General features: G+C 40.4%; 1 protein-coding gene across 1 annotated transcript in view; it reads left to right on the forward strand.

The window, feature by feature from the left end:
- The window catches only part of WDR48 (WD repeat domain 48), a 55167-nt gene that overhangs the window by 10313 nt on the left and 29943 nt on the right, over positions 1 to 14911 (forward strand). The window contains exons 2-5 of the mRNA XM_084620753.1: positions 7688 to 7828; positions 8740 to 8818; positions 9101 to 9183; positions 9322 to 9451. Of these exons, the coding sequence (XP_084476879.1) occupies positions 7688 to 7828; positions 8740 to 8818; positions 9101 to 9183; positions 9322 to 9451 (433 nt within the window). The remainder of the gene's footprint in view (positions 1 to 7687; positions 7829 to 8739; positions 8819 to 9100; positions 9184 to 9321; positions 9452 to 14911) is intronic.

The raw sequence follows: 14911 nt of genomic DNA on the forward strand, positions 1-14911 counted from the left end.
GATACATTTTTATAAATGTGTTGAATACCACAGGTCCCAGTACAGATCTTTGGGGGACCTCGCTATTTACCTCTTTCCACTGTGAAAATTGACCATTTATTCCTACCATTTGTTTTCTATCTGTTAATCAGTTAACTGATCCATGAGAGGACCTTCCCTCTTACATCATGACTGCTTATTTTGCTTAAAAGTCTTTTGTGAGCAACCTTGTGTAAAGCTTCCTGAAAGTCCAAGTACACGCTATAGCCACTGGATCACCTTGTCCACATTCTTATTGACACTCTCAAAGAATTCTAATAGATTGATGAGATATGATTTCCCTTTATAAAAGCCATGTTGACTCTTCCTCAACGTATCGTGTTTATCAATGCATCTGATAATTCTGTTCTTTACTATAGTTTCAACCAATTTGCGTGGTACTGAAGTTAGGCTTATCAGCCTGTAATTGCCGGGATCGCCTCTGAAGCCATTTTATAAAAATTGGTATTACATTAGGTATCTGCCAGTCATCTGGTACAGAAGCTGATTTAAGTGATAGGTTACATACAAGAGCTAGCAGTTCTAAAGTTTCATGTTGGAGTTCCTTCAGAACACTTGGGTAAGTACCATGTGCTCCTTGTGATTTATTACTGTTTAATATCACAATTTGTTCCAATACCTCCTCTGCTGACACCTCAATCTGGGACTTTTCCTCAGATTTGTCACCTAAAAAGAAGGGCTCAGGTGTCAAAATGTCCCTCTCATCCTCTGCAGTAAAGACTGATGCAAATAATTAATTTAGCTTCTCCACAATGGTCTTTTCTTCTATGAGTGCTCCTTTAGCATCTTGATTGTCCAGTGGTCCAGCTGATTGTTTGGCAGCCTTCCTGCTTCTGATGTACTTAAAAATTGCCGTTAGTTTTGGTGTTTTGCTAGTTGATCTTCCAGTTATACTTTTACACATGACTTGCCAGAGTTTGTTCCTTTCTGTTTTACTCATTAGAATATGACTTCCAATTTTTAAAGGATGTCTTTTTTTCTCTAACTGCCTCTATTACTCTTTTCAGAGTAGCAGCCATGATAGTCTGTATTCGCAAAAAGAAAAGGAGTACTTGTGGCACCCTAGAGACTAACCAATTTATTTGAGCATAAGCTTTCGTGAGCTACAGCTCACTTTAGCAGATGCATCCAATGAAGTGAGCTGTAGCTCACGAAAGCTTATGCTCAAATAAATTGGTTAGTCTCTAAGGTGCCACAAGTACTCCTCTATTACTCTGTTTAGCTATGGTGGCTTTTTTTTTTTTTTTTTTGGTCCTCTTACTGTTTTTTCTTTTTTATTTACGGTATACATATAGTTTTGAGCCTCTATTATGGTGTTTTTTAAAAGTTTCCATGCAGCTTGAACACATTTCACTATTATGACTGTTCCTTTTAATTTCCATTTAACTAGCCTCCTCATTTTTGTGTAATCCCCCATTTTGAAGTTAAAGGCTACTGTGGTGGGTTTTTTTTTGTTTGTTTGTTTTTTTGGTATTTTTCTCCCTACAAGGATGTTGAATTTTAATTATATTATGGTCGCTATTACCAAGCAGTTCAGCTGTCAGGTTTCATAGAATCATAGAATATCAGGGTTGGAAGGGACCCCAGAAGGTCATCTAGTCCAACCCCCTGCTCGAAGCAGGACCAATTCCCAGTCATCCCAGCCAGGGCTTTGTCAAGCCTGACCTTAAAAACCTCAAAGGAAGGAGATTCCACCACCTCCCTAGGTAACGCATTCCAGTGTTTCACCACCCTCTTAGTGAAAAAGTTTTTCCTAATATCCAATCTAAACCTCCCCCACTGCAACTTGAGACCATTACTCCTCGTTCTGTCATCTGCTACCATTGAGAACAGTCTAGAGCCAGTTTCAGAGTAACAGCCGTGTTAGTCTGTATTCGCAAAAAGAAAAGGAGTACTTGTGGCAACTTAGAGACTAAGCAATTTCTTTGAGCATAAGCTTTCGTGAGCTACAGCTCACTTCAGCTGTATTCACCTCTTGAACCAGATCTGTGCTCCACTTAGAACTAAATGAAGAATTGCCTCTTCTCTTGTGGATTCCAGGACTACTGCTCCAAGAAGTAGTTACTAATGGTGTCTAAAATTGTTATCTGTGCCTCCCTCCTAGGTGACAAGTACCCAGTCAATATGGGAAGAGTTGAAATCACCCATTATCACTGAGTTTTCTGTTTCTGGAGCCTCTCTAATCTCCCTGAGTATTTCACAATCACTGTCCTTTTAAGAAAAAAGAAAAGGAGTACTTGTGGCACCTTAGAGACTAACCAATTTATTTGAGCATGAGCTTTCGTGAGCTACAGCTCACTTCATCGGAAGTGAGCTGTAGCTCACGAAAGCTCATGCTCAAATAAATTGGTTAGTCTCTAAGGTGCCACAAGTACTCCTTTTCTTTTTGCGAATACAGACTAACACGGCTGTTACTCTGAAACCTATCCTTTTAAGGTGGTCGGTAGTATATTTCTGCTGCTATACTCTTATTATTCATGCCTGGAATTTCTATCCATAGAGATGCTATGTCTTTATTTTCTTTGTTGTTGGTCTCGATTGCTTTAATTGTTGACTATTCAGGTGTTTTACGATTGTGCAATCTACAGAAAAAGAGGCAATGCTATTCTGTGTTAGTCTGCAGTGGCTTCTTAATAGTATCATGCCTTGGTTTGCCTGAGTTCCCCTGTATTTTCACTTAGAATTTAGATCCATATGTTTTCAGGTCTCATGACTGAAAGGAACTTTAGAGACCCTTATTTAAATCTTTTGATATAGCTGCTATTTTATGAAACCAGGAAACAAGTACAGTCTCTCCCTGATGAACATTCTAGTGAGTCGTTAACAGTTCTCAGTTGTTCCCTAATCAGATGTGCGTTTGCACAATGTGAAAAGCAACTGCTTAGCCAACAACTAATATTTCAAGGACCTCTAGAGCAGAATAATTTAATTGATATGCCTGATCAGTCACAGAATAAAGCAGAAATGACTGTCTTATTGTCTCCTTTCTGTACGAGATGATTTCACTACCATAGTTTGTCTGTGCCAATAGTATATAAGAATTGTATGTTGGTCAGTGGGGAAACATAGCTGCTTATCTCTTCTCATGCTAGAATATTAAGTTTTGCAAGTTTGCTTGTGTGGGTTTGATCAAGAAATATATGAACCTTTTCTTCACTTAATCCCATAAAAGTCTCACTCATATGCAAAAGTAACCAGTTATCCTCCCACCCCAAACGCTCTTCACAAATAGTGCTACTGAAAGGGGCTATCATTTATTTTTAATTTTAATGTTTAATAAAATTATAGGCGCCCATCAAGTGCTCTGGGTTCCTGTCACATAAATTTAAAAATTACAACATGAGTGTAAACAAAGGACTGCCCACAAACATGTCCACGTCAGCCCATACCCTTCAAAACATCCTTAGTGAAGCGGGAGGTGAGGAAATGATTGGCTTTGCAGTGTGCCTAGAAGGCTAACTAATCTAGGCTGTGAAAGACCCCAACGGAGAAGCAAGTTCCAAAGTCGAGAATGACTTATAGTGGACGCCTTGCCAGCATCTCCCTCTCACTTACATTGAGGTGCTGTAACTTGAGTGCCTCTGCTGATCTCAACTATAGCAGTATGTCACAAGGAGAAAGGACATTTCTTCCTGATGACCATGATCATCCAGTTTGAGCTGCCAGTACCCAGCATCTTGTAGCTAACAGTGTGAGTTGTTTCTACTCTAGTTTTTCAGGAAAGTTGCCTGTCTTCATGGACTGAATACGAATAATCTGAAAACTATCTATTTTCTGGCTAGTGCTTTGTCTTGCTATACAGACCAGGCTTTTATTTTATACTGTGTTCTCTTGCACAACCAGTCAAGCAGGGACTGGGAGTGGCTAAGTCATTATGCAAGGTAACCTATCCCCCCCACCCCGTTCTTTTTAAACCCTGGATTTGTGCTGGAAATGGCCCACCTTGATTATCATACACATTGAAAGGAGAGTGATCACTTTAGATAAGCTATTACCAGCAGGAGAGTGGGGTGGGGGGAGAGAAAACCTTTTGTAGTGGTAAACACCCATTTTTTCATGCTTTGTGTGTATAAAAAGATCTTCTATACTTTCCACAGTATGCATCCAATGAAGTGAGCTGTAGCTCACGAGAGCTTATGCTCAAATAAATTGGTTAGTTTCTAAGGTGCCACAAGTACTCCTTTTCTTTCAGTCAAGCAAGGACTCTTAACAATGTAGAGGCAGTGTGTTCAGGCCTTGCTAAGGAGTGGAGTAGCAGCACACTATACAGCCTCCATCTATACTACAAAAATAACTACATAAATGAAACATCATTATGCCCATCTGTGTTTATCAGAAGGCTTTCTGATGCTGTAGACAGAAATCTCACATTTTCTTCCCTTTTTTACTTGTTCTCTTACCTGAAGCCGTACACTTTTGTCCGCGTCATCTTTGAAGATAACAAGACACGTCTCCAGATTGACAGCATCTCTCTTCTTAAAATGCTGATTTAGAGCCATAAGAGAATCATAAATACAAACTAGATGGCAGCACATAACTGACAGAACATGGCAGTGTTACCCACACAAAATTCTCTGTTGTTCGCACGCTCTATGTCACTCACCTTTACCCAGTTCCTAGGGCTCAGGGCTCAACGTTACGCTCTAGGGTAGGGGTGGGGAACCTTTTTTCTATCAGGGACCATTGACGCACAAAAAAAATCAGTCATGGGCTACATACAGCCCTTGGGGGAGGCATGGAGGCTCAGCGCTTCCCCTAGGCTCCAGGATGGGGCCAGAAATCAGGGGTTCAGGGTGCAGGAGGGGGCTGGGGCAGGGGGTTGGGGTACTGGAGGGAATGAGGGCTCTGGCTGGGGGTGCAGGTTCTGGGGTGGAGCTGGGGATGAGGGGTTTGGGGTGCAGAAGAGGGGTTTGGAGTGCGGGAGCAGGCTCAGGGTTGGGGTGCTGGTGTGGAGTCTGGGATGGAGTTAGGGTGCGGGAGGGGGTTCCGACCTCGAGCAGGGTGTTCAGGGTGCAGGCTCTGGCTGGACAGCGCTTATCTCAGACAGCTCCCGATCAGCAGGGCTAAGGTAGGCTCCCTGCCTGCCCTGGCTCTGCGCTTCTCCCAGAAGCAGCTGACATATCCAGCCTCTTAGTGGAGGGGCCAGGGGGCTCTGCGTGGTGCGCAGTGCCCGCACCCACAGGCACCACTCCCATAGGCCGCGGTTCTCAGCCAGTGGGAGCTGCAGAGCCAGCACAGGGGGCATGGGCAGCACACAGCTTTCCTGATTGCTCCTGTGCCTAGGGGCCACGGGGACATGCTGGTCGCTTCCGGGAGCTGCGCGGAGCTGACCAGATGTAACCCTAGCTTCCTACCGTGGTGGGGCGAGCTGGTGCTTATGGCTTCAGCCCCACAGGGGGGCGCTGAGGTTCAGGGCTTCCGGCACTCAGCGCGGAGACTTGCCACAGGTTGGATGAAATGAAGCAATGAGCCGGATCTGGCCCGCGGGCCGGAGGTTCCTCATCCCTGCTCTAGGGCACCCATCTTTACCCTTCCACAGGCTCAAGGCTTAACCTTACACTCTGCGGATTTGCGGGATCTTTTACTAGTGAAAGAGCCTTACACAGTAATATTCTACTTAATCTCTATTTATTAACAATCACATGCTAAGTATACAATGCTCACACTTCCTGGCTGGCCATCAAGAAAAGTTCATCTGCCTTATTGGATCCGGTCATCTGGGGAACTCCAGCTTCTCCATGGTGTCATTAGCAGAGTATTGAGGTCTGGCAACTCTGATCTTGGGGCTGTGTCCTGGAGTTGGTTCCAAAGAACTTCCTTTTGGACCCCAGTTTATATAGTGAAACTTGAGTCCTTCTTAGCTGTACCTTAACCAATCGTTTTACTAAAATATAACTAAACAATTTTCTAAACAATCCTAACATTGTAAAACGATTTAACCAATCATACCCCACCACCATAGTTGATTTACACCTAGCAAAATTACTTATGCAACAGACAGAAACAATCAAAGAACCAGACAGAGACCATACAGATAAACAATAGAGAAGGAGGGACCATACAGGGAAAACAATAGAAGTATAGATTTTACCATCACAACCGTTGATAAATGATTTCTTGCCAGACAGAATGCTATCAAGCAAAGTTTTCTTTAACCATCTTAAGATGTGTTTCTTTATCTGGTGATGGTGGTTACTATTAAGACAGGATCACCTTAACAGCCCGACATTACATTGTTTTAATATAATTTAGATGGAATGTGAGGATATGACGTTCTGCTTTTTAGCTCATGGCTGCTGCTTTCCTAATCTAGCTGCGGACAAAGGCCTCAGACCTTACAGTATGTCTACAGGAAAAGGCCTTATCCTTACAGCAGGGTGGTAGAAAGTGCAGGTGAGAAGATGGGCCCAGCCCCTGGGAGGAGATGGTGGATTGTTTTGGCAGAGTAAGGAGGTAGGGTATATTGTGGGGACCTTAGTAGGAGGAGCTGAGAGATTGTAGATGGGATTCAAGTAGGTGGGAGAATCTAGCAGTATTGAGAGCCAGGCCACAAAGGATGGAACAAGTGGGAGAGGGGTTTGGGGCTATACAGGGAAGGAGGGTGGCTGATGAACAAGAAGACACTGAGGGGAGGAATGTTTGTTTGTTTTTTGTATTTTTAATAGGTATCTGTTCAACACCTTAGCACAGTGGGGGCTCTGATCTAGTTTTGGGTCTCCTGGGACTCTTGTAATAGATAAGTAATAATTCAGGGACCGAATGTTTACTGCTTGTTAAAAGTTTACAGGTGTTGGAAACACTTGTGTATGCACGTGTTTCTTGCTGTGGCAGGATATATTATAACAGACCTTAAAATCATGTTGTTCCAATTACATCTTGTAGAGATTTTAGAAGACCAAACATGTACGTTTGACTCATTGCTATGCCTGAGTTATGTCATGATAGTGCATAAGACAGGCATACAGCTAATCATCAGCAAAATAGTTTAATGAATAATATGCACAGTGCTGTCAAATGGAAAAGTAATTGGAAAAATAACTATTGTTCGTGTAATCTTATGAGTTCTGTATAACAGCAGACTTTTTCAGAAGGAAATAATTTTCAAGACTGTGTCCCTTTTAAAGCACAGGACTAAGAGTAAGGAGAGTTGGGTTCTTTCAGTCTTAGATATTATAGCCCCCGTTGCCTGAGCACCTCATAATCAAAAATGTTGTGAGGTAAAGAGATACTGTTATCCCCACTTTACAACTGGGGAGCCCAGGCACAGACTAAGTGACTTGCCCGGGGACATATACTATGTCTGTCGCACAACAGGGAATTAAACCCAGGTCTCACAATACCTAGGCTAGCACTTTAACCACTGAACTGTCCTTCCTTTTAGTTTTGTTCCAGACTCTGACAAAGTCATCTATGTGACTTGGAACAAATCTCCTAACCTCTCTGTGCCTCAGTTATTCTATCTGTAAATTGGGAATAATGGCTGTCAGTCTCACAGAGGATGCTGAGACTTGGTTATTTAATGTTTGTAAAGTTCTTTGACATTTTTGAATGGAAGGTGCTATTAAAAATGAAATGGCTATAGAGTCACTTCTTTCATGTAGACTAAATATCTGAATACCATAATCAGATTTGTATAAATATATTTTAGGTCTCCTATGTGATTAGAGATGAGGTAGAGAAGTATAATCGAAATGGTGTAAATGCACTCCAGCTGGATCCTGCATTAAACAGACTCTTCACGGCGGGTCGAGACTCTATAATAAGGATATGGAGTGTCAATCAGCACAAGGTAAGCAAAGAGACGTAGTCTTTTTTATTAATTTAAAAAGTCACTTTTTATATTAGCGGACCCTGTCAGGTGGACTAATTTAAACCAGATTATTACAATGTTGACATTTTTCTAAGGGTTTGTAGCTATCCTTATGCTATTAAAAATGCATGGCATTTTACAGACAAATAGGATGTGATTCATACCCCAAATTGCTTACAGTCTATGTTAAGAGAATACAACAAAAGTAGATAATAAAGGGTATATAGTTGGGGGGGAGGGGAAATTACATCAGGTAAGTCATGGAGTTGCTTTGCTTATTAATGTACTTTATTTTGAAGGATCTGGACTTTTTTCTTAAGTTACTGCTATTTAGGTTGATCTTTTTTTTTTTTTTTTTTGTATCCTAAGGAGTCTCCTTTTTCCGCTTTTCCCATTCCCCTTTATTTTATCAGGATCTGTCTCCATTCTTCTCCCCTGGCATGTTATGTTTTACTAACCTGTTGTCTGTCTTAATTAGGGTCAGATCTTGCAATGTGATGAGTGTCCTTAGCTCAGCACCTTTAGGATTTTAGGTTGTGAGCTCCTTTGCTTAGGAATCTTGTCTTAAGTTTACTTGGTGCCTTGCACAGCTGTCATGCTGTACACAAATAAGCATTATAAAATGGTATGAGATTAAACTTCAGTATAACAACTATTCCACATATAAAGTATTTCAAAATATGAGTTTTACTAAAGACCAAATTGTGACCCACTTACTCATATTGCCGGGTGGTAGTTATCACAAGTAGCCCCATTGACTTCGGTGGGACTATTTGAAATAACTGCTAATCAGTATGAGAGGTAGAAGGGGATATCACAACTGAACCCAAAAACCAGTTTAGTCTTTTCCAATGTTGAAGGGACCTCATACAATTTATTTTTAATTCCAGCAAGACCCTTATATAGCATCTATGGAACATCACACTGATTGGGTAAACGATATTGTACTTTGTTGCAATGGTAAAACATGTAAGTATCTCTTTACTTTGTTCAGTATTTAATAGTATAAAATGGGAAAATATGGCATTCAGAAATTTATTAAGTATCTGACTGTTACCAACTGCTTCACTTGCTACAACTTGGGTAACTTTTTGCGTTGTTAGTATATAAAATAAGTTTTGGTAAAGTGTATTGTATGAACAGCAAAGATATACAATTCCTCTAATCTTTGAAGAGAAACTAAAAGATATTAAGAGCTTCACATGCTCTGATGAAATAATCTGTTAAAATGTACCAATCTTTTCCATTTAGTGATATCTGCTTCTTCAGATACTACTGTTAAAGTGTGGAATGCACATAAGGGATTTTGCATGTCAACACTAAGGACACATAAGGTAAAAGGCATGAATTAAAGATGCATAAATGATCATTACTGTTCTAAAAAAATAGTGTACGTATTTAGATGCAGACTTCATACTGAAGGTTATTTGCTGGTTCTGTAATGTCATGTTGCTGTACCCATTTTATTGTAGGATTATGTGAAGGCCTTAGCATATGCAAAAGATAAAGAACTGGTAGCATCTGCCGGGCTGGACAGACAGATATTCCTCTGGGATGTAAATACTCTAACAGCACTGACTGCCTCAAACAACACTGTCACAAGTAGGTACTTGGGAAAAATTAAAATACTGTATAACTCATTTATTAACATTTTCCACTAGTTCAATTTAGGACAGTAAACTTGAGTGTTTGTGTGTGTGTGTATTGTTACATGTTTGAATTTAATAATTTAAATAAATCCATTTGAACCTGTTTTTTAGTAATTTAAATCAAAGATTATGAATTGGAAATTAGTACAGCACTATACAGAAAGAATATATACATTACCACAGTGGTTCTCAACCAGGGGTATGCCGAGGTCTTCCAGAGGGTACATCAACTCATCTAGATATTTGCCTAATTTTACAATAGGCTACATAAAAAGCACTAGCGAAGTCAGTACAAACTAAAATTTCAAACAGACAATTACTTGTTTATACTGCTGTATATGTAAGTTCAATATTTTTATTTCAGTTGATATATTTTATAATGATATGATAAAAATGAAAAAGTAAGCAATTTTTCAGTAATAGTGCACTGTGACTCTCTCGTATTTTTATGTCTGATTTTGTAAGCAAGTAGTTTTTAAGTGAGGTGGAACTTGGGGGTATGCAAGACAGATCTGACTCCTGAAAGGGATTCAGTAGTCGGGAAAGGTTGAGTGCCACTGCATTACCACGCTTGGTGTAAGGCAAAGAGATGACCTTTGTCTTTCTCTTCTCTGTATCTGGTGAGATGCCAACAATTTTGCATCCTCTACCTAATTCCCAGTACCTCTGTCTTTTTATAGGGTATGAGAAAAAGAAATCCCTTTTGGGGTTGGAAAAATATTTTCCCATGATCGCTTTCTCTATATCTTACGTTTTAATCGTTTTGTTTCTCGTTACTTATGGAATTTCGTTTATGGTATCTTTAGGTTACATGATTGATAAGCAAGAAGGGAATTCTAATCTGGTCATTTATCCCTAACATCTAGGACAACCGACATTTCCCAAAACATCTTTTAATGGATTCCCATTTCATCATTGCAGAAAGCTTCTACAATAACAATTGTTCCTTATCAATCCTGCTTATATCTTAGTAGACCCTTTTGGTAGTTTGAGGAGGACTTTATCCTGGACACCTGCTTTTTCACAGACGTGCAGGTGCCAGCCATGATGGATTATCGTCTAATAATCATAAAAATTCCTGAATATAAGTTATTCACATGTTATGGACCAACACTCTGGCCTTACTATTCAAATACACTTTGCTAATACCTTAAAGATTTTGGGAGAGTAGTTAATATGTAAATTAATTTAATATACTAAAAGCATTAATATTTGCTAAAAAGTACCAATAGTATATATAAAACATTCAGGTAATTCTCATCATTGTTTACTTTTTTATTTTAATCTCAGTTTATTGCCAAACATAATCTTAGCTGAAAAACTAGAGCATCTGATCATTACAGATTCTAGAATACAGGGTAAATCTCTTTGAACATAATGTAATGAGTCTGTATTTCATCTAGACTCAATAGAGCTTTAGCTTCAAAAGCTCTTAGCTCCTCAATTAATACATTGTAGTAGTTTTCCAATGGGATATTAGTTTACTGCTTTTTCGGCATATTGTACTTCCCATCTTCTGTATTTAGGCCGAAGCAGAAATTAATACAATTAATCTTTTAAAGAAGAGCTTGATAAACATACCTAATGCCTACTAATGGAAGGCCTACAGCGATAGGCAGATCTAGATACAAAAGGAGAGGGTGGGGTAAGGTGGGAGTGAACACTAAGGAGGTCTAGGAGCAATGCCCTGGTGAATCCCAGTTAACCCCAGCTACTGGGAAAAGCACTGTCAATACATCCTTTTTTTTTTTTTTTTTATCAGAGGGGTAGCCGTGTGAGTACGTTTCCACAAAAACAACGAGGAGTCCGGTGGCACCTTAAAGACTAACGGATTTATTTGGGCATAAGCTTTCATGGGTAAAAAGCCCACTTCTTCAGATGCATGGAGTGAAAATTACAGATGCAGGCATAAATATACTGACATGAAGAGAAGGGAGTTACCTTACAAGTGGAGAACCAGTGTTGACAGGGCCAATTCAATCGGGGTGAGTGTGGTCCACTCCAATAATTGGTGAGGAGGTGTCAATACCAAGAGAGGGAAAGTTGCTTTTGTCGTGAGCCAGCCACTCCCAGTCCCTATTCAAGCCCAAATTAATGGTGGTAATTTCGCAAATAAATTGCGGTTCTGCAGTTTCTCTTTGAAGTCTGTTGCCTACTCTGTCCCCATATCTACTCTAGCGACACCATCAGAGGACCAAACCACATGAGCCACACCATCAGGGGCTCATTCACCTGCACATCTACTAATGTGATAGATACCGTCATTTGCACATCTGCTAGTGCGAGCAATGGCCCTCTGCCATGTACATGGGCCAAACCAGACAGTTTCTACGTAAAAGAATAAATGGACACAAATCAGACATGAGGAATGGTAACATACAAAAGTCAGTAGGAGAACACTTCAATCTCCCTGGACATTCTATTAACAGATTTAAAAGTAGCCATACTTCAACAAAAAAAACTTCAAAAACAGACTTCAAATACAAGAAGTGGGCTTTTTACCCACGAAAGCTTATGCCCAAATAATTCTGTTAGTCTTTAAGGTGCCACTGGACTCCTCTCTGTTTTTGTAGATTTTTTTTTTTGTGAGTTAGTCTTTAATAGCAGCTTCTGTTTAGTAGATGTCTTACATGAAGCACTACAAAGCATCACCTCCTGCACTAAAAAATAAAGTGGTTAAGAGAGAAGCTTTCTCTTTTTCCTCCCTCTAGAGCATTCTGGCTGCTGAGAAGATGGGTGGTTTTCTCTGACATTGTTGCCGTAGGGTTCTGAATAACAGCAACGAAAATGACCCGTTTCGTTAAGTTTACTCCTGCACTGTTTGTTAAAGCTGTGAACAATAGCAGAGACACTGAAGGGGTGTGTGTGTGTGTGTGTGTGTGTGTGTAGAATCAGGAAGAACATGTCGCTTTGGTTTATATGTAGTTCACATTGGAAGGTTAGGTTACCATGAGGGGTAGAAACACTTTTTAAAAAAAAAGAAAGCTAATATTCTGCAGAAATTTATGGCTGAGGCTCCGGCTAGAGAAGAGTGTATCATTAATCATTGGTGCGTGGATTTTTCAAGCCCTGTTTTAAAGATTGTGTGCTTGGAATGAATGTAATAGAACATATAAACAGTTTGCAGGAACATTGAAAAGGAGTACTTGTGGCACCTTAGAGACGAACCAATTTATTTGAGCATAAGCTTTCGTGAGCTACAGCTCACTTCATCGGATGCATCCGTAGCTCACAAAAGCTTATGCTCAAATAGGTTAGTCTCTAAGGTGCCACAAGTACTCCTTTTCTTTTTGAGAAAACAGACTAACACGGCTGTTACTCTGAAACAGGAACATTGAGTTTTTTAAAGACAGAGAATGTACACAGTTCTTGGTGTTGTTGCAGATGGATATGTTGTCGTCTTCAAATGTCTGGCAATGTTCTCTTGCTTTTGTTTTTGATGGTTTACTCCAGTAATTCTTTCTGAAACTGGTTATTGTTGAAGTAGTTGGGAGTTTCTATTTCCAAGTAATCTTTTCTGACAACTGTGGATAGGTCATCTTCTAGCCTAATGGGTGCAGATGCAAGAGTAGTTTAGAGATTTACTAGCTGGCTCATAGGAAAACATTGTAAGGCTGTTGTAGATCAAGTGAAGATGGGCTTATTAGAAACTTCTGTAGTGATATTGGGCCAAATTGAAGCAAATGAACATTCCTATAAATAATTCAACGGCCATTTTTTTGACCCGAGATTAAAGAAGGTAGAGAGGATGCCTCAAAGGCAGTAGAAACAAATGTGTGCCTATGGAGTTCAATCACTAAAGAGTCTGAAAAGAAAAAATGCTCTGGTTTTATCACTCTTCTTAAGCACTTGATTGTTCAGTAAACAATGTTCCTAATGGTCTAGAGAAAAACATATTGTATGCCCCAGAGGCTCTTTGAAACATGGGCTAGATGTAGAGCTAAATTCTGCCCTCTCTTCCTGCCTAACTCTACAGACTTCACTAGGTTTTATAAATCTAAATGTGGGCAAAATCTGACCCTTAATTTCTTACCAGACTGAAACAAAACAGTATAAGGAGCCTGACAGTAGACAGACCCTTGTTAAAAGGGTGTATCCATCAGTCTTTCTAGATGTAGGCACTCTAATTCAGAGGGAAAAGTGTTTACTTCTGAAGCAGGCCTCCTTCAAGAGGTTTCAGATGAAGTGAGCTGTAGCTCATGAAAGCTTACGCTCAAATAAATTTGTTAGTCTCTAAGGTTCCACAAGTACTCCTTTTCTTCCTTCAAGAGGGAAGGTGTGAAACTTCTGTTTCTAGGAAGATTTGTACTTTTGGATGCTTTACAATGGAGAGACGCCATATCTCTTAAACTTTGCCCACTTAGGCTCCTTATACTGTTTCCTTTCAGTCTGATAAGAAATTAAGGGTCAAATTCTGCCCAAATTTACATTTATAAAACCGAGTGAAGTCTGTAGAGTTAGGCAGGAAGAGAGGGCAGAATTTAGCTCTACATCTAGCCCATGTTTCAAAGGGCCTCTTGTAATCAAATGCTGCATATTATGAAACTGGAAGAATAAATTTTCTTTGACTTATAATATCCTACCACAATATGATCATGGCTGCTGAGCAAACAGAACAGTAATTTCCTAATATCCTATAATATAAATATACTTATGCAGTGAAATCAGTGAAATCAGGCATGTTGTTTTGCTATACATATGTGGTATATCTACTCAGCGTTTCTCAAACGCGGCCACTGAGGGTGCTTGCGGCCACCAGGGGCTTTTCTTGCTGCTACAGCCTCGTGGGCAGTGACTGGGGCGAGGAAGGGGTGAAAGCAGTGGACCCTTCCACCAGAGCCACCAGCAGGGGTTGTGCCCTGCCCTCCTCTGGAGCCACAAAGGTCAGAGAAGCAGGCAGCCAATGAGTTACACACTTTCCTGGGTACAGTGAGGCTCTGGCTTCGAGCTTCAGCCCTGGGAGGACAGACAGCAGGCTCCGGTCGTGGGGCTTTGGGCTCCGGCTGTGGATGCCAGGTCTCGGCTCACCACCCCCTGTATGATCCCTGGCCCCTGCTGCCTTCCTGGCTCCCCATCCACCTCCCTTGCCCCCTCTGTCTCCCTACCCACCTCCTCATCCAGGGCTTAATTTGTCTCCTGGCTCAACAGGGCTGAGTAAGTCTGCCGTGACAATTGATATTTGTATGTATGTTAATATCACTCCCAGCTAGCTAGTAAGTCTGCTGTGAAAAGTGATATTAACAAGCTTACAAAACAAGTGTTTTGTTTGTTTCTTTTTTAAAGCAACCTAAAAAGCAAAAGAAGCAACAACAAAAAAAGATGAATGTGCAAAGCACCTTATATGTGTTTTCTATTCTGTATAGGTCCAGTAAAGAAGAGAAACAACTGTACATTATTTTTATCATTGACTCTA

The sequence above is a fragment of the Lepidochelys olivacea genome (genome assembly GCF_965140295.1).
Source record: "Lepidochelys olivacea isolate rLepOli2 genome assembly, chromosome: 2".
In the NCBI taxonomy this organism is placed as follows: Eukaryota; Metazoa; Chordata; order Testudines; family Cheloniidae; genus Lepidochelys; species Lepidochelys olivacea.